At 42.1% G+C, this 18,482-nt stretch overlaps 1 protein-coding gene across 2 annotated transcripts in view; it reads left to right on the forward strand.

Moving 5' to 3' along the window:
* adamts3 (ADAM metallopeptidase with thrombospondin type 1 motif, 3) overlaps positions 1 to 18,482 on the forward strand; it is a 164,201-nt gene that overhangs the window by 89,083 nt on the left and 56,636 nt on the right. For both annotated transcript variants that reach the window (XM_084114139.1, XM_084114140.1), the window contains exons 11-15: positions 182 to 295; positions 380 to 525; positions 1,371 to 1,546; positions 5,415 to 5,548; positions 12,266 to 12,389. In XM_084114139.1, coding sequence (XP_083970265.1) covers positions 182 to 295; positions 380 to 525; positions 1,371 to 1,546; positions 5,415 to 5,548; positions 12,266 to 12,389 — 694 coding nt within the window. The remainder of the gene's footprint in view (positions 1 to 181; positions 296 to 379; positions 526 to 1,370; positions 1,547 to 5,414; positions 5,549 to 12,265; positions 12,390 to 18,482) is intronic.

The raw sequence follows: 18,482 nt of genomic DNA on the forward strand, positions 1-18,482 counted from the left end.
TTTTTTGAGCTCCAGCGCGTTCCTAAGAGGAAAAGGATTGTCAGGTCTTATCTCTGGTGGAATTGTAGTTTTGTAGCTTGGCCAAAAAAGTTAAAAAATCTTTTACATTTGTCTTGCCAATTAATTCTCTCTCTCTTAAAATGCCAAGCATCCAACCATGGGCACTTTTCTCTCTCTTCAGTTTCGCACATTTGATCCATGCAAGCAGCTTTGGTGCAGTCATCCAGATAACCCTTACTTCTGCAAGACCAAAAAAGGGCCACCATTGGATGGGACTGAATGTGCACCTGGGAAGGTAATTTCATGTGTCCACATTTTGCTGTGCCTATTTTGTCCTGTTGTTCCCAATTTGATTCTGTCTCACACCTTCCCCTTGTAGTGGTGCTACAAAGGTCACTGCATGTGGAAGAATGCCAACCAAGTGAAGCAAGATGGAGCCTGGGGCGTCTGGAGCAAGTATGGCTCCTGCTCTCGCTCCTGCGGGACGGGCGTCCGATTCAGAACCCGCCAGTGCAACAACCCTGTGTATGTTATCTACTGAATGCACAGTCAGGATTGCTAATGAGGCTTACTGGCACACTAGAGTACTCTTCATAACCAGATTCAGTTATCATATGGATGGCTGCAGGTTCTTAAAAATGAAAAGAACTATCTGTATAGCGATAAAGCATACAGACAGCAGGGGTGAACATGATTGACACTATCCAATGATAGTAAATGTCAATCACAAACTTTGCATTATCCAGTAAGGTTAGTTTGTTCTTTATTATTTCAATAAATCAAAATCATGCATGAAATGATCTGATTACCTGTTTGCATCTCTAAATCTATTTTTTGATAAACATCTGCACAGGGTGTTTTTAATCAGATAGGGCTGCTGTCTTAGTGTATTTTTCTTTTTGAAGTAGGGGTATTATTTTGCACCAGAAAAATGAGTGGATGCTTCTTAATTAGCATGCATGCTTTGAGAATGAAGGAAGCAAGAGAACTAGGTTTTTTTTTTTTTTTTTTATGCCAGCACATTAGTGTGCTAGTTGTGTAGAGTGTTTGTTTTAAGGACCTGTTAAACAGCATATTGTGTTAAACAAGTGAGGCCTGTGATGTTGTCAAATTCAATCTATCTTTTGCATCGGTTGCCATTCGATCCAAACATTGCTTAGCTTTTCTGAATCTGGATCTAATTATTTTATTTGGTGAAAGAAGGGATAGATGTGTTTCTACTATCTGTTTGTGCCAGATTTCTTCATTGAAGTGATTCATTTAAACTTTGTGTAGATTAACTTTGGTTACTGACTGCTTTTTAAACCACATACTTGTATGTTTAAAGTACTTTGTTGATCTTTATTTGATTATTATCTTTTGTCTGTTAGTCCATCTAATGGAGGTCAGGACTGTCCAGGAGTGAACTATGAGTACCAGCTGTGTAACATTGATGATTGCCCCAAACACTTTGAGGACTTCAGAGCACAACAATGTCAACAACGCAACTCCCACTTTGAATACCAGAACACTAAACACCACTGGCTTCCCTATGAACACCCAGACGGTGAGTTTTTCAGATTTTAAAGCAATTAAGTAATTTGGGGAAATATATTTATATAATAGTGCCGGGTCCTAGAGTTTGATTGGCCGAGTGACATTCCAAGAGCACTGAAATAGTGCAAAAGTTCCTGACAACTTTTTCAGCAGCCTTGTTCTATATTTTTTTCCATAGGAATTTTTAAAATGTCTGTGTTAAAGCAATGTTAGCCATGAACCAAACCAACCCATACAAGATGAACCACAACTTTACCCACTTTCCTTAGTGTGTGCGGCTCAAGAAGCCGTTTAGAGTACCCTCACACATGAGGTGACAAAGTGTAATTTTAAAGGCTTTGGGCCGTACGCCATCTTTGCTTACCTTTTTTTTCAGCAGTGCTTTTGTTTAAAAATATTTTTAGGGACACAGTAAAAAATGTAGGGACAGGTGAGGTACATTTTTTTTAAAGACTGCAATGTTGCTGTATCACAATACGTTTTGCCGCAAAGGTCTCTTATTCAAACAATAACAATGTTGTAGCTTGATAATCCCGTGAAGGAGTGTGGAATAATGGGGGTCGTCATCTACACAGCCGATGGAATCAGTCTGATGGGAACAGAAATCATGTTCATCACAGTTCATGCATGAGGAAGCACACTGTTTTTCTTGGATTCTTCAGGAGTAAAATTGACAACCAAGGATAATGAGGATATGCAACTTTGACAGGCGAAGCAATGATACGGACCACTTCATTGGTTAAATGGTGGATTTCTCTTGATTTAAACATTGTTGTAAACATTTGGGAAAATGCAAGTACACCTCAACGACATATATAACTTTGTTCTAGTGATTTTTGGATATTTGAATGCAAAATTTTTGCATATCTGTGCCTTAAAGATATATAGGTATCAGCATCACACCTGTTGCATTAAGCCATCCAGCTGTTATCAGTGTTACTTAAGTCTCTGTGAACTGGAAGTTACCACCGACATTACTTCAGTATTGTGACATATTTTCAAGCGAAGATGATATTTGAAGAGGAAATCTCCATCTCTCACCTCTAGTTTACAGCAGGGGGACGGTTAACGATGTTTTTCCAAAGTAATCAACTGACACATTAGAGAAGGAACACCATTCCAGAAGGGAAGCCATTCCCTTCACATTTTGAGCAAAAATTATTAAAAGACAACTTGCACAGATGAAGGTTTACCATAAGACTAGCAATTTGTGCTACAGACATGGTCAAATTGGATTTCATTTCCAAATTGCCTGTTGCCTAAGATTTCTGATGGTTATTGGTAACATGTTTGTGGCTTAACAGCTCAGACACACCAAGCCTAGATCAAGAACTAGTGGCAACAAGCAACCATGGTTTACGTTTACATTGCCTGCTTCTAGGTCAAGTTGCACTCGAACACAGTGCAAGACTACAGCCCAGAAGCATGCACATTTGCACCTGCATGAGAGGAAAAAACTGTCAACAACAGCATGTGGTAGTAATATTCATAATTCAAAAGAAAACTGGAGCTTGGACTGCAAATATACAAACAATAACCAAGCAGTGCTTGATTGATGTTGATTACTTAATCTTCACTTTCTCATTCCAGACAGCATGTCATTTATGGAAATATTGCATTGGAATGCTCAGAAGAACCCTTCTGTGTATTCCCTCTTGCTTAATCACTTGCTTTTTTATTCTTGTGCACTGGTTTGCTAAGCTGAACACTCAATAGCTCTGATGCTGATTCAACATGCTCAATCGGCTAAAACACTTTTATGGTAATATTGGCAACGTGCTTGTTGCTTATGGCTATAAGAGTATAGGAAAACACTCGTTTAAGTGTTCTGGGAAAGGGCAACATGTTTGTTGCTTACGGCTTTCCAGTTATTGTTGGATAAAGGGATAGTTCTCACTAGATGCCGGCGTATGACGTAGGACGTAGCGTTTGATTTAGCTATACTTCGTTCTATGTCACAACGCTTCCTACGCTACGTCCTACGTCATACGCCGGCATCCATCTCCTGTGAACGCACGTCGACCGTTACCGGAAGCCAGTTATTTTCATTTATAAAGTTTTAAATATGTATATTTTTACGACAAAACCGCACGGATTACCCTCAGAATCAAGCTTTGATGAATGGAAGTTTGGTTACATCCTGAATCCACCAAAGCTTGATAAGTACCCCACTTTATACTCAGTTGGATGGCCGAGTCCAGCGGCATTGGCACTGGACCCACTGCGCCGTCTTCTTTGACAGTCAGCCGATGAACTGTTCCAGTACCACCTGGTCGATGATCTGGTCCACGTCGCTTCCCTCGACCACCAGCCATCTGCGGCATGCATCCTGGAGCTGCTTGAGCCATCACAAAGTGCACGGCCACTTTCGCCCAGGTCCAGTGATCTGAAACGCTGGCGGTGTTGTTCAGGGGTGAGGTCGACCCGCTGAAGGATGGCTCTTTTCAGGTCTTGGTAGACCCGGAGGTTCTGGACCGGAAGCTGCTGGGCCACCATCTGCGCCTCCCCCATCAGCAGGGGAATGAGGCACTCCGGCCAATGTTCTTGTGCCTCCCCACAGGCCTCGGCGGTCCTCTCAAAGAGGTCCAGGAATGCCTCCGGGTCGTTCTTGCCCCCCATCTTCATGAGAGGCATGTGTGTGGGTTGTGCAGGTGCAGCGGTTTTCCCTTGGCCCGAACCTCCCGATCTAGCTCGCGGTCCTCCTGCTGAAGGCTGACGGATTTTGCATAACGGCGGCGGCACTCTTCTTTCCTCCCGGGTTTCGGCACAAGTGTGATAATGTTCGTAGGAAGTAAGGAAGAAGTCAGAGTTGGCATTACTGAGGATTGTGGGTTTTTTATTGATCTTAGCACAGGTTCAACATAAAGCACACTGCGCTACGCATAAACTCAAACTCAAAATAAACACAATCTCTCAGAGCTCTCCAGAGCATTCAGTGCACCCACAAGTCCTCAGTCTGTCTCTCTCCCTCCAGCCACTGTTCCTCAGTGGCTTTAAGCAGTCTCTCCTCGCCAATTACTGCAACAAGACACAGGTGTTTGTCATTATGTACTTGACCTACTTTCTCACCGCTCTCTCAGCTCTTTCTCTTGGGTGCAGACCTCGCTGAACCACACCCCCCTCGCCACAGATGGGCAGCGAGTTCTTGCCCCGAACAGAACCATACTGCCAATCCAAACTGTATGCTAATTGTCAATCATCTTTGATGATAGTGGTCCTGACATAATTGTCTACATTACCATGTTAATATTCAGACACTATATGACTTAATTTTATTGCATTCCATTACTATGTGCTGAATTCTGTCGTCATTTACTTGCCCTCATGTTGTTCCAAACCTGTATGACGTGACATGATGACATGAGGGTGAGTAAATAATGAAAGAATTTTCATTTTGGGGTAAACTATCCCTTTGAAAAGTAAACTTCTGTGCTCTTTTCCTGTTGACTTGGATGGAACCAAGTAGCCAGTTGCAATGTGAAACCTAATTTGCATATGTTAAATGTTTTAGGGAGTTATTCTAATGTTATTTTATATACGTTCAAGAGTTCAATAGGTTGTCAGATGTCAGACCTGTGCTAATATTTCACATTAGCACAAGTAATTTTTAATGCACTTGAATAATTAATTGGTTAAAAGCTTGTGTAGATCAAGACCTGTAAGAACACATTTATTTTAATTTTGCTTGAATATTACATTACACTATTCTTTATGCATGATTACATACCATGATTACATACCATGTCTTACTGGTTGAATATTGTTGTTTTCTCATAACTTAATTTTATGTTAATAGACCTATAGCAGACAACAATGTATGTAATGTAATTTGTGTTCTTTCTTATTATATATTTCTTCATGTTTTTCTATATTGTCAGCCAACAAAAGGTGTCACCTTTATTGCCAATCAAAAGAAACAGGTGACGTGGCTTACATGAAGCAGCTGATGCATGATGGGACAAAGTGCTCTTACAAAGACCCGTACAGCATCTGTGTGCGTGGAGAGTGTGTGGTAAGTGTTTGAATTGCATTATGCATTAACTTATTTCACGGTTGCATACTTACTTTTGCAGATATTAGAACCGGTGCTAGTGTGCTAAAACTTAATTAGCACAAATTAAAATGAATAATATTATTGTTTTTCTCAGTAAGATTTCAATAATATAATGGTGTGTAACAATGTAATTAGTTCACAAAACTGCCTCATCAATCATCTACTTCAAACAGAAGTGAATTTCTTTGAAAGATTTCATGTCATGAACTTCGCAAACTTTTGATAATCCAGCCACTAGATTATCTTCTGAGTCACTTATAATAAACCAGCCTGGTATTGATTGATTGATTGATTAATTACTAATAAAATCCTGTGCACTTTGACTCGCAGAGGTTGTGTAGCAGCCAGCCAAGAATGAACCAGCAGATTTTCTCCAGCTCTTGTCAGTTTAATTTACATTAGATTGGCCGTGAACAGTCCTTGTGCATTTTAATGATCATGCTATCTTAGGCTGAGGCTCACTTTTAAAAATCAGTATTATTCTCTTTAACTCTTTCCCCACCATTGACGTAATTTTCCATAATTTATGACACAACACTTTCCCACCAGTGATGGAATTTTCCCAGCCATCCATGTTTTCACTGTTATACGGTAGGGGCAGTATTATGCATCTTCTGAAAGAGGACCGGATCTTCAGGTCAAAACACAGGTGAAAAATAATAGCAGAAACAAGTGATGAAAGCATTGCTTACACACATGTAAAATAACGCAAAACATTAAACAGCATTATAGATCATAGCTGCCTAACATTACCGAATGAAATGTTGACCCTACAGTACTGTACAAGTTTTGGGGATGGCATCTATGCTTTGATCATCGTTTTGAATCCGATCTGGATGTAGTTATAACAGGAGATCCACTGGAGGCAAGTTGTAGAACCCAAGTGCAGTTTATTATAACTCTTCAAAAGCAAGATCAAACATAAAACAAAGGTATGGTGTGGCATGAAACTCAAGACATGGACATGGACATGGACATGGACATGGTGCTCACCAACAGTGGTTACAGGGAAACAATACTTGACAAGGACACATGGCAAACATGAGGGCTTAAATACACACAAGTCCAATTACTGAACAAGACACACCTGTGCACAATGAAACAATGAACCAATGACAGCATGACAACACAGAACACATGGCAAGTGTGAAACATGACTGACATGAAACATGACCCAAAAACCCAAAACAACCTGTGACAGTAGTCTTTGACAAAAATGCGATTTTCTCAGCGTTTTACTTAAAGGTGCTGTATGTTTTTTGGAGAAAACTTTTTCACTCTAAAAATACCATAATTTGTTATCATATATTGAGGAAACATGCTAAGTTCACATACTCGTCTCTCTGAAAAACACTTCTACAGCAAGTTATTTTACTTTGAAATGTGCGTTTCCAGGCTGGAATGTTTGTTATTGTTTTGGTCTGTGATACTGCACGTTGCCAATTTGCCAATTTTCATTGTCCATTGCCATTGCGAACCACTAGTGATTCTTACATACTGCACCTTTAATGTTGCTTTTTTTTATGAAACTTACCCACATTTAAGTGTTGATAAAAAAGAATGCATGAAGCTAGAATAAAATGTTTTTGTTGTTGTTTTTGTTTAAAAGCAGAGGGTCTGTTCTTTCTTTTGATACATTGCATGTTCCGATATTTTTACAACAAAATATTCTGAGGCCATGAAAGTAATGTGTAAATTATCAAAAATGCTGGTGCTGGCTGGCAATAATTTTTTATTATTATTATTATTATTATTCTGGCGGGGAAAGAATTAAAAATCTATTGTCTATGGTCCATTGGCTTGTCATTTTCTCCCACCAGTACAGAATTTGTATTTTCTTACTTCCAGCTTTTAATTTTTTTTTACATTTTATTTATTAAGATATCAATGCCAGTGTCAATGTCTTTGGTATCTTGCCATTTTATGTATTGCCTTAATCATGTGCCTCACAACACCAGCATGCAGTGTAGATGGACTTTATCTAGTCTGATATTAAAGTAGACATCTGAATCACTGTACTCTCAGGCATGTGAGTAAGGCCAGTTAGAAAATTATTGCACACTTCTGAATAGGTAAAATGAGTCTTCACATATGATAAATTAAATTTTAAGACAAATCTGTCACTGTGCAATCTTGTTTGTTTTTTTGTTTGTTTTTTGTAAATTTGTGAGTTGGCTCGGATCACAGTGCAGTGTGTATAGGATGAGTGCCACTTCACAATGAATGTTGTTTGAAGAATGAATCTCTCCAGATGGGGTTGATAGAAGTAAATTGATTTTTGTAGATGGACAATGAATAGAGATTAGCTTTTGGGAGCAAGTGATTGATAGTGTGTCAGCTAGTGTACAGAGGCTTTAGGATTTATTTGTAGATATCTAGCACCTTTTTAAAAGTTTTGATCAACAGACGGCTGTTCAACAAACAGCTGTAGTGTCTCATATTTGTCAATGTCAGTTGTACTTTCAAAAGAAAAAAACTCCTTGTTGACACTTTTTAAGGATTCTGCTTCTGTGGCCAAAATAGCAACATTAGAAATACTTCAAAACAATCAAAAGCTTCATACCCGGTAGCCGGCATCATTGGGGAATATATATAGTGCGACGAATCGACGCATTTCACGAAAATATACTAATTTACGCAATCAACGTAATCGATTATGTCGACGCATCGTTCCAGCCCTACTTCAAACATTACAAAGCCCATGATAACATTTCTTAACTCTACAATAACTAAAAACACATCACTAGCAAATATAATCTTCGACAACGATGCCATAGGGTGTTTTCACACTTGAGTCCTCTTTAAAAGAACCGAACTCAGACTCCTTTAAGTGGACCAAGAGGTGAACCAAGTAAAAAAGGACCCAGTTCTCTTTACGTTCACTTTGTCCATGTCCCTGAAAGAGGACTCCGATCCTTTTTTGGTCCACTTAAGTAGGAATGTGGTCTCAGTCCTCCTTGTATACTGTTGCTTTTTGTATCTAGTCCAGTTCAGTGTTTGATGGCTGACCCTATGGTTTTTCAAAATAGCAATTTCCGGTTTCACGATAAACCACGATAAAAGGTCTTGATGGTTAGTATTATCGTTTAAAATTTAATTATCATTAAAATCGTGTTTGATCATCGCGATTTTGAAAACTGTCCAGTTAATCACGACCAGGCAGCAGCAGTCTGACGCACATGCAAAATTATTATTGACATGGCGGAAGGCAGTGACAGATTTTGGGAGATTTTCAGCCCTCTAAGAGGACCAAATCTGAGGTGTGGTCATATTTTGGCTTTTACAAAAGTCCTGAGGGAAACTTAATCGAGGATGGTCACCCTGACTGCAGAACATGCAAAAAGAAAGTTACTGCAAAAGGAGGAAACACTTTAAATTGGGACCACCACCCACTGTAGTATAGCAAACGCAAGGCAAGTTAACTTTGAACTCAAAACCAAAACAATTTCTGGAAATTGGACACAAAATATTGTTTTAAGTTGAAATATTTTATCTCACTTGTAATTAACGCAAAGCGTCCGTGAAGAAAAGTTTGCAGCAAGTGGCTTTGAGTTAAGAAGAACTAACAAGTTCAAACAAGACTACTAAGGGTGACAATTAAGCGATAATTGTACATTGTACACTTATTTCACCATTTATTTTATTTTTTTTGCTACAGAAATAATTCTAGAATTATTATATATAGAATCAATAATTCAAATATTGAATGAGATTAATGTTTTAAAATCTTACCCATTTATAAATCCGTTTTGTACAGTGTACAAAACAATCGCCCAGACAAGATGACCACTACAACAATATTATATTAGTATTAATACTAAAGTCCTCTGAAAACACTGATAAGCATGATGGCAAGTTGCATTAGAATGAGGATTAGGTCTTTTATATCACTGCATTAGTCCATTAAGCTACGTTAAGCGTTTTGTCCCGACGGAAGGGAATCCTCGAGTATGAGGTATTGAGGGAAACCGATTATAATCCTGTTCATGGCAGAGAAAGCTGATGACATGTAGGCTACACAGGGAAAGTAACAATGTTATTGAATAAAACATAAACACAGCTTTTGTGTCTTTATCATCTTTTCCGCATATATACTGACACAGATAATCATTTTCATTTTATGAATGAATTACTTGTTCTAACTGTTGCTGGTCTTCGTCAACAACACGCGCTTTTGCACCACCTGCTGGTGAGGTTGACTAACAGCAGATGGCGAGTATGCTCGGCAATCTACTGCTTTTCCTGCAGTTCCTGGATGTCGATGTTGAATTTACTGTCGAATTTGAACCACTGAATTTGTGGAAGCGAATTTGCAAAGCGAAATAAAATGGACCGAAAATTGCCTGTTGAATATTATAGGTTGTATTTTTAAACAGTTTGAATATTTTGGAAGTGAAATATGAAAGGTGAATATGGATTATTGAATTTTTAATAATGAAAATGTGTTTGAAATGTTTTTAATTGAAATATTCACAGCTTAAATATTCAACCATGTTGAATTTCAGCCCATAAAAATGCAAGCCCTAAAAATACAATGCATTAAAATGCAATCATGGTTAATGCAATGCCTATTTTTTTCAAGTAGTGCAATTCAACAGGCTTTTTTATTTCAAAAACATTTGACATTATTTTACTTCCATAGAGGGTGGACTTTCTGTGCATTAGAGGGTGACACGGCAGTGGATTTTTTAAACCTCTCCCGTCTCACTCCCACAAAAAAAATCCTGTCCCGTCCCAATCCCACGAAAAAACACCCAATCCCGTCCCAATCCCAGAAGAATGACTCCTATTCCCTCCCACTCCCGTGTTGTGTTTTTTTTACCAGAATCTGTCAGTTACAGTAAAAAAAAATGCATCACAATAAGTGTATTGTGATTGTCACTAACATTTTAGTAACTAAACTGATTTTTATTAGGTTTAGTGACAACATGTTACAATTTTTACATGGTACAATTTCTGGTAAGCTACGCTTTTTTATTATTTCAATTCAATTATTGTGATTTGATATAATATTGACTCATTTGGATAAATATTAGGTAGGCTACACAAGATAGGCGTTATTTTTTCTCAAGAAAAAAACAACAACTCACCTAATGCTGTAAACATACAGAGAGCCCTATCAGCTGGTAGTAGGCTATTATTTAAGGTTAAAAATAACTCAAATTAAATATAATGCGTTTTTTTATTATTAAAATAACAACTTTATTTAATGATACAAGTAAAAATATAATAAATATGTAATATAGAACACATATTTAGCAAAATACTCTCTATAGCTATTTTTTTTCTTGCCAACTACGTGCTATAGCCTATATTATGTTCATTAAATGGCTTTCCTGAGGTAAATGTGACATAATTGTTCTCCAGCTATGTTATTGACCTCTTAACGCTGATGAAAAACACTGATTGATCGATATTATGTATGAGAATACATTTCGGTAAGTTGTACTGTATCTTTCAACAGTGTTCATTCGTCTTTATTAACTATTAGCTAGTAACGTTAGAGATGATCGGTTCACGTGCGCTAGGGATCTGTCACGTAACATTTAGGCTACAAGCGCCAAAACGGTATTTATTGTTTGAATTTCGTAAAAAAATTGACAGAATCTGAGAGCTTATATTTTTTTATATCATAAGGTAACCTGCTGTGTCTGGTCTGTCGGTCTCCGTGTCCTCTTTGCTTTGCGATTTTTCTGTGCGTGAGAAAATGGATGTAATGTGTGGCGTGAGAGCGTGTGAAAAGTGTGTCTCAAAGTGTGGAGCACGTCATTCACTTTACCAGCCACACCAAAGCAAACAGGAGAGCATAAAGAGAAAGGGCAAATATAATTTAGTTCAAAATTTAAATATAGAGTTTATTTATAGAAACTGTATATTTGTGTATAAAGTTGGGTATCATAGTTTTATTACGATTCCCGGTCCCGCCCACTCCCGCTGATATTTTTTTCCTGTCCCGTCCCAATCCCGTGATTAATAGTGATTTTGTTTCCCGTGACCCGCGGGATTCCCGAAAAAATGTCAGCCTCTACTGTGCATACACTTTAATTGTGTGCACTTGTAAAACTGTATATCAAAATATTTCAGCTGGCAAAGCAATCAGCTGCATCTCTCTTACACAGCTTGGAAGTGGTTAAAATGACAATAAACAAGTGTACGTTATGAATGAATAATTTGTAGAGATCTGCCAGAAGAATCAGCCATGATGAACAGCCTATTTGTACGGAGGCATCTGATGACCAAACACTGGAATTCACAAATTGAAAAATCAAGTGAGCTCAGACTGATTTGTGTTCACAATGGATATTTTTAGCGAACCGTACTCAGACCACCTCCTGAGATGGTCTCGGTTCGGTTTGCTTTAAAGGGGTCTGAGATCATTTTGAGTGTTCACATACGAGACCAAAAATCATGCGAACCACGCTCAGACTTCTGAAAAGGACCAAGTGTTATACAGAGTTATACTGTATACAGAGCTAGCGCAAGAACGGAAGTTCAAACAAAATGTTCTAATGATGGCTGCTTGCTTGTTTCTGTGGCGCATTACGTCTATAGTTTCATGATATTAGATGTAGACATATCCAAGATGAAAGCTTGAAAGTGTTTCTGATAGCACATCTTGCCTTTTTTCTTATTGTGTCTCGCATATCCCCCCATATCTCTCTTCCTCTCCTTCAGAAAGTGGGCTGTGACAGGGAAATTGGCTCCAACAAGGTGGAGGATAAGTGTGGTGTGTGTGGGGGTGACAACTCCCACTGCCGAACTGTGAAAGGAACCTTCACCCGTGTGCCCAAGAAAGCTGGTAAGATACTTTCCTCTTTCCTTGGTCATTGACTTAGAGTATTTAACTTAAATCGGGCAGTCCTTTATTCTGGACTTCAACCCTGTCATTAAGTTTATATTTCCAGTCCTCTAGTTTGAGGACACTTCAGGAGTTCACTTGACTTTTGTGGGGAGGGGGAGGGGGAGGGGGAGGGGGAGGGGGGGGGGGGATAAGCATCTGTCTGTCTGTCTGTCACAGACGGACACAAACTGAAGATTATTTCTATCTGAGTCTGCTGTAGTTCATTCAGTGAGTTTTGACAGTGTAGTATGACCCAAAATACTTTTTTCACACTGGGTTGTCTCATTTGCATCTGCCTCTCACAACCCCTACTTGACCCCATTTTTTTATTTAGGTCTGTCACATTTCACAGTGTCACCAGCTGAAATTCTTATTCTGTATTCACATTTTTACTCTTGACACTCTTCCTCTGACACCATAGAATGAACAAGCTGTTTGAGAAATTTATTTGAATGCATTCAAAAGTAAAGGGCATCTGTACTTTCCTTGTTCTTTGCACATACTGTATACATAAATGACCATGCTCAAATGTCCATTAAGTTACGGACACACCAAGCCGACGGACGGCTGTCAGGCAGTTTTTGTGCGTCGGCCGACTAAATTTTCTCATGCCTAGTTCACACTACACAACTTTAAACGTCGGCAGATCGCTGTGCTGTTTAGACTACATGACTTGCTCTGGAGTCTTGAAGTCGTTGGTTGTGGTGTTCACACTATGTGACACTATGTAAATGATCTGCAACTGGGGGTTACACACTACACGAGCTGACAACAACACTGTCACCCAACGACTCTATCCGGTCCCAAAACCACATTTTGTCACGAAAACATGTGCAAGAAGTGGAATGGGAAATGGCGCATTCCAATGGCGCATTATCTATTTGAAAATGGACGGCGGGACAAAATTGGCGGTAAAAATAAATAAATAAGTAATAATAATAATAATATATATATTGCGCAATGATCTGTTTAGAACCCCAAAAAAAAAAAAAAAGAATATGGGTGAAAGGATGGATAAGCACACACGGTCTGTCAGAGAGAGTTGGAAGTGAGTAAAACATTATAATGAAAAAGCAGCTGCCTGTTGTGGTTTGGCAACGATGGTTACAAATACAAAAGGCTTTTGTAAAGTCATAACAAGCTAATCATTGGCTGTTGCTCGTCGCGACACGTGACACCACAGGGTATCGAGTCGGCCGACAGCTCCAGATATTTGGCATGCTAGATATTTGTCTTGCGTCAGCGACGCGTCGGCGATGTGTCAGTGAGCGTTTTTGATGCGTTGTTAAGTATTTCACACTTAAAGATTGGCGAGCGCGGATCACCCGCAGATTTGCACGCAATTACAGCCCGACCTGTCGGCGAGCTCGTTAACTTGCAAATCGGGCTTAAATCGGGCTTAAAGGTGACAACACAGTCGGCTTTCATCAGTGCTAGTTCTTTGGCGTCGGTTTGGTGTGTCTAGGGCTTTGGACCCACTCAATGTACGTACATTCATTCTTTATCAGACAAATTAGAGGTCTTGCCTACATCTGGAGAACTTTGTCATTGTACTTCAACTGTAGCAAACTTCGCAAATTGAAGAGCTGATGTCATAACTTTACTTTAGTCTAGCTTTAGGACTGAACAAAAGCATTTTCCTTAACTTCAGTTACATTGCCAGCCTGAATGTTATGGTTATGAAATGAACCCTCTACCGCACGCATTATGATAGACCTATAGAAAAAGATAACTTGACTCTTTTTCTTTTCTTAGAATGGCTTAACTTGAAGTGCTGTAAAAAAAAAAACAACAACAAAAAAATTGGAATAATATTGTTTTAATGTACTTTGATACAACAACATACAATAGTGGAACTTTTTAGAATTTTTTTTTGCCATTTAATTTTGATTTTTTTTTTTCCATTATACAAATGCCTTGGCAGTCCTTAACATATGACTAATCAACATTATGTAACCCGTGTGTAACAACATTATGTAACCCGTGTGTAACACGTGGTTAACCACGTGTAACCACACCAGCTCAGGACTTCCACATCCAGCATCTTCACCTCCAAGTTCTGAGACCAGCCACACGAAAAGCTGCTGCAACAATAATAATCGGTTTGCATAACCAAAGAATTTCTGCACAACTGTCAGAAACTGTCTCAGGGAAGCTCATCTGCATGCTCGTCGTCCTCATCTGGGTCTCGACCTGACTGCAGTTCATCGTCGTAACCGACTTGAGTGGGCAAATGCTCACATTCGATGGCGTCTGGCACTTTGGAGAGGTGTTCTCTTCACGGATGAATCCCGGTTTTCACTGTACAGGGCAGATGGCAGACAGCGTGTATGGTGTCGTGTGGGTGAGCGGTTTGCTGATGTCAACGTTGTGGATTGAGTGGCCCATGGTGGCGGTGGGGTAATGGTATGGGCAGGCGTATGTTATGGACATCGACAATGGGTGCATTTTATTGATGGCATTTTGAATGCACAGAGATACCGTGACGAGATCCTGAGGCCCATTGTTGTGCCATTCATCCACGACAATCACCTCATGTTGCAGCATGATAATGCACGGCCCCATGTTGCAAGGATCTGTACACAATTCCTGGAAGCTGAAAACATCCCAGTTTATGCATGGCCAGCATACTCACCGGACATGTCACCCATTGAGCATGTTTGGCATGCTCTGGATCGGCGTATACGACAGCGTGTTCCAGGTCCTGCCAATATCCAGCAACTTCACACATCCATTGAAGAGGACTGGACCAACATTCCACAGGCCACAATCAACAACCTGATCAACTCTATGCGAAGGAGATGTGTTGAAGCAAATGGTGGTCACACCAGAGACTGACTGGTTTTCAGCCACTTGGCAACACAGGCATTTGATCGATTTACCAAAAACGAATTTCATAAAAACTTTTTTGAGTGGTGAATGTCATAATAACTTACCTGAGGTGATGTGTGGCGAGCAGGATGAGGCTGAGGGCCGTGAGAGAGGTTCGTTGTTATGGGAAGAAGGAGGCGGGAACCGGCGGACATTCAAATATTTTAATAAATAAATAAACCAATACAAAAACGAAAGTATAAGCCAGCAGCCCCTCGCGGACGACTGCTGGCCACACAAAACAGGAACAAAACATCACATAAAACTCAGGCCTGTTCCTCTCTCGCTCTTCACTGTCGTTGCTCCTCCTTTATGCTTCCGCTCCTCCGTGAGAGATACGAGACCGGTGCGTCGCGCATGTGTCGCTCATCAGTAATCACGCCACCGGCCTCGTGTCGCTCTCTCATGGCCCTTGGCCTCGTCCTGCTCACCACATGATGCTTCTGTTTTTTTTGTGTATGTGATATGGGCTGGTCCTTGTTTGTTACTGACGTTTTAGTTTGCTTTCAGCAACTACCGACAAGAGACCGCAGTCTGTCAAAAATCGTGCCACAGAAAAAAAATGCATGTCATGTGACTTAACCAAAGCACATCATTGGCTAAACTAAGGTCTTCTCATTCCAACAAAAAACACGAGAATGTTTTCTTAAAGAGACAGTGGCAAGGAAATGAACACAAAGAATATGTTGCCATATGGCAACACCATGCGGTAGAGGGTTAAATGTCTGAATATAGCCCTATATGGACGGGACTAGTTTTCTAAATGGCGTTTGAGTTACCCCTCCTTGAACTGCCACCTTAACGTGGTGGAGGGGTTTGAGTACCCGAATGACCCTAGGAGCTATGTTGTCCGGGGCTATATGCCCCTGGTAGGGTCTCCCAAGGCAAACAGGTCCTAGGCGACGGGTCAGACTAAGAGTGGTTCAAAAAACCCTTATGAGTAACATTAAATTGAGGACCGTGACGTCGCCCGGTATGGCGCAGCCGGGGTCCCACCCTGGAGCCAGGCCCGGGGTTGGGGCTCGTATGCGAGCACCTGGTGGCCGGGCTCAGCCCGAAGGAGCGACGTGGGGCCGCCTTCCCGTGGGCTCACCACCTGCAGGAGGGACCGTAAGGGGCCGGTGCTGAGAGGATTGGGCGGCAGTCGAAGGCAGAGGCCTCGACGACCCGATCCCTGGACATGGAAACTAGCTCTAGGGACGTGGAACGTCACCTCGCTGGCGGGGAAGGAGCCTGAGATTGTGCGTGAGGTTCAGAGATTCCGACTAGAGATAGTTGGGATCACCTCTACGCACGGCTTGGGCTCTGGAACCACACTCCTTGAGAGAGGATGGACTCTTCACCACTCTGGAGTTGCCCATGGTGAAAGGCGGCGGGCTGGTGTGGGTTTGCTTATAGCCCCCCAGCTCAGCCGCCATGTGTTGGAGTTTACCCCGATGAACGAGAGGGTCGTTTCCCTGCGCCTACGGGTCGGGGATAGGTCTCTCACTGTCATGTGTGCCTACGGGCCAAACAGCAGTGCAGAGTACCCGGCCTTCTTGGAGTCTCTGGGAGGGGTGCTGGAAAGTGCTCCGACTGGGGACTCCGTCGTTGTACTGGGGGACTTCAATGCCTACGTGGGCAACGACAGTGACACCTGGAGGGGCGTGATTGGGAGGAACGGCCCCCCTGATCTGAACCCGAGCGGTGTTCAGTTATTGGACTTCTGTGCTAGTTACAGTTTGTCCATAACGAACACCATGTTCAAGCATAAGGGTGTCCATCAGTGCACGTGGCACCAGGACACCCTAGGCCATAGGTCGATGATCGACTTTGGGGTCGTTTCATCTGACCTGCGGCCGTATGTCTTGGACACTCGGGTAAAGAGAGGGTCAACTGTCAACTGTATTTAAGCTGTCAACTGATCACCACCTGGTGGTGAGTTGGATCCGATGGCGGGGGAGGAAGCTGGACAGACTCGGCAGACCCAAACGTACTGTGAGGGTCTGCTGGGAACGTTTGGCAGAGTCTCCTGTCAGAGAGATCTTCAACTCCCACCTCCGGCGGAGCTTCGACCGGATCCCGAGGGAGGCTGGAGATATTGAGTCCGAGTGGACCATGTTCTCCACCTCCATTGTCGAAGCGGCCGCTCTGAGCTGTGGCCGTAAGGTTTCCGGTGCCTGTCGAGGCGGCAATCCCCGAACCCGGTGGTGGACACCGGAAGTAAGGGATGCTGTCAAGCTGAAGAAGGAGTCCTATCGGGCTTGTGGGACTCCTGAGGCAGCTGACGGTTACCGGCAGGCCAAGCGATCTGCAGCCCGGGTGGTTGTGGAGGCAAAAACTCGGGCCTGGGAGGAGTTCGGTGAGGCCATGGAGAAGGACTATCGGCTGGCCTCGAAGAGATTCTGGCAAACCGTCCGGCGCCTCAGGAGAGGGAAGCAGTGCCCTACCAACGCTGTCTACAGTAGAGGTGGGGAGCTGTTGACCTCAACTGGGGATGTCGTTGGACGGTGGAAGGAATACTTTGAGGATCTCCTCAATCCCACCGTCACGTCTTCCATTGAGGAAGCAGAGGCTGAGGGCTCAGAGGTGGACTCGTCCATCACCCAAGCTGAAGTCACCGAGGTAGTCAAGAAACTCCTCGGTTGCAAGGCACCGGGGGTGGATGAGATCCGCCCTGAGTACCTCAAGTGTCTGGATGTTGTGGGGCTGTCTTGGCTGACACGCCTCTGCAGCATCGCGTGGCGGTCGGGGACAGTGCCTCTGGGATGGCAGACCGGGGTGGTTGTCCCCCTTTTTAAGAAGGGGGACCGGAGGGTGTGTTCCAACTACAGGGGGATCACACTTCTCAGCCTCCCTGGGAAGGTCTATGCCAGGGTACTGGAGAGGAGAATACGGACGATAGTAGAACCTCGGATCCAGGAGGAACAGTGTGGTTTTCGTCCAGGCCGTGGAACACTGTACCAGCTCTATACCCTCTACAGGGTGCTGGAGGGTTCATGGGAGTTTGCCCAACCAGTCCACATGTGCTTTGTGGATTTGGAGAAGGCATTCGACTGTGTCCCTCGTGGCGGCCTGTGGAGGGTGCTCCGGGAGTATGGGGTCCGGGGTCCTTTGCTAAGGGCTGTCCGGTCCCTGTACGACCGAAGCAGGAGCTTGGTTCGCATTGCCGGCAGTAGGTCAGACTTGTTCCCGGTGCAT

Source organism: Abramis brama, assembly GCF_963993115.1.
Source record: "Abramis brama genome assembly, chromosome: 5".
In the NCBI taxonomy this organism is placed as follows: Eukaryota; Metazoa; Chordata; class Actinopteri; order Cypriniformes; family Leuciscidae; genus Abramis; species Abramis brama.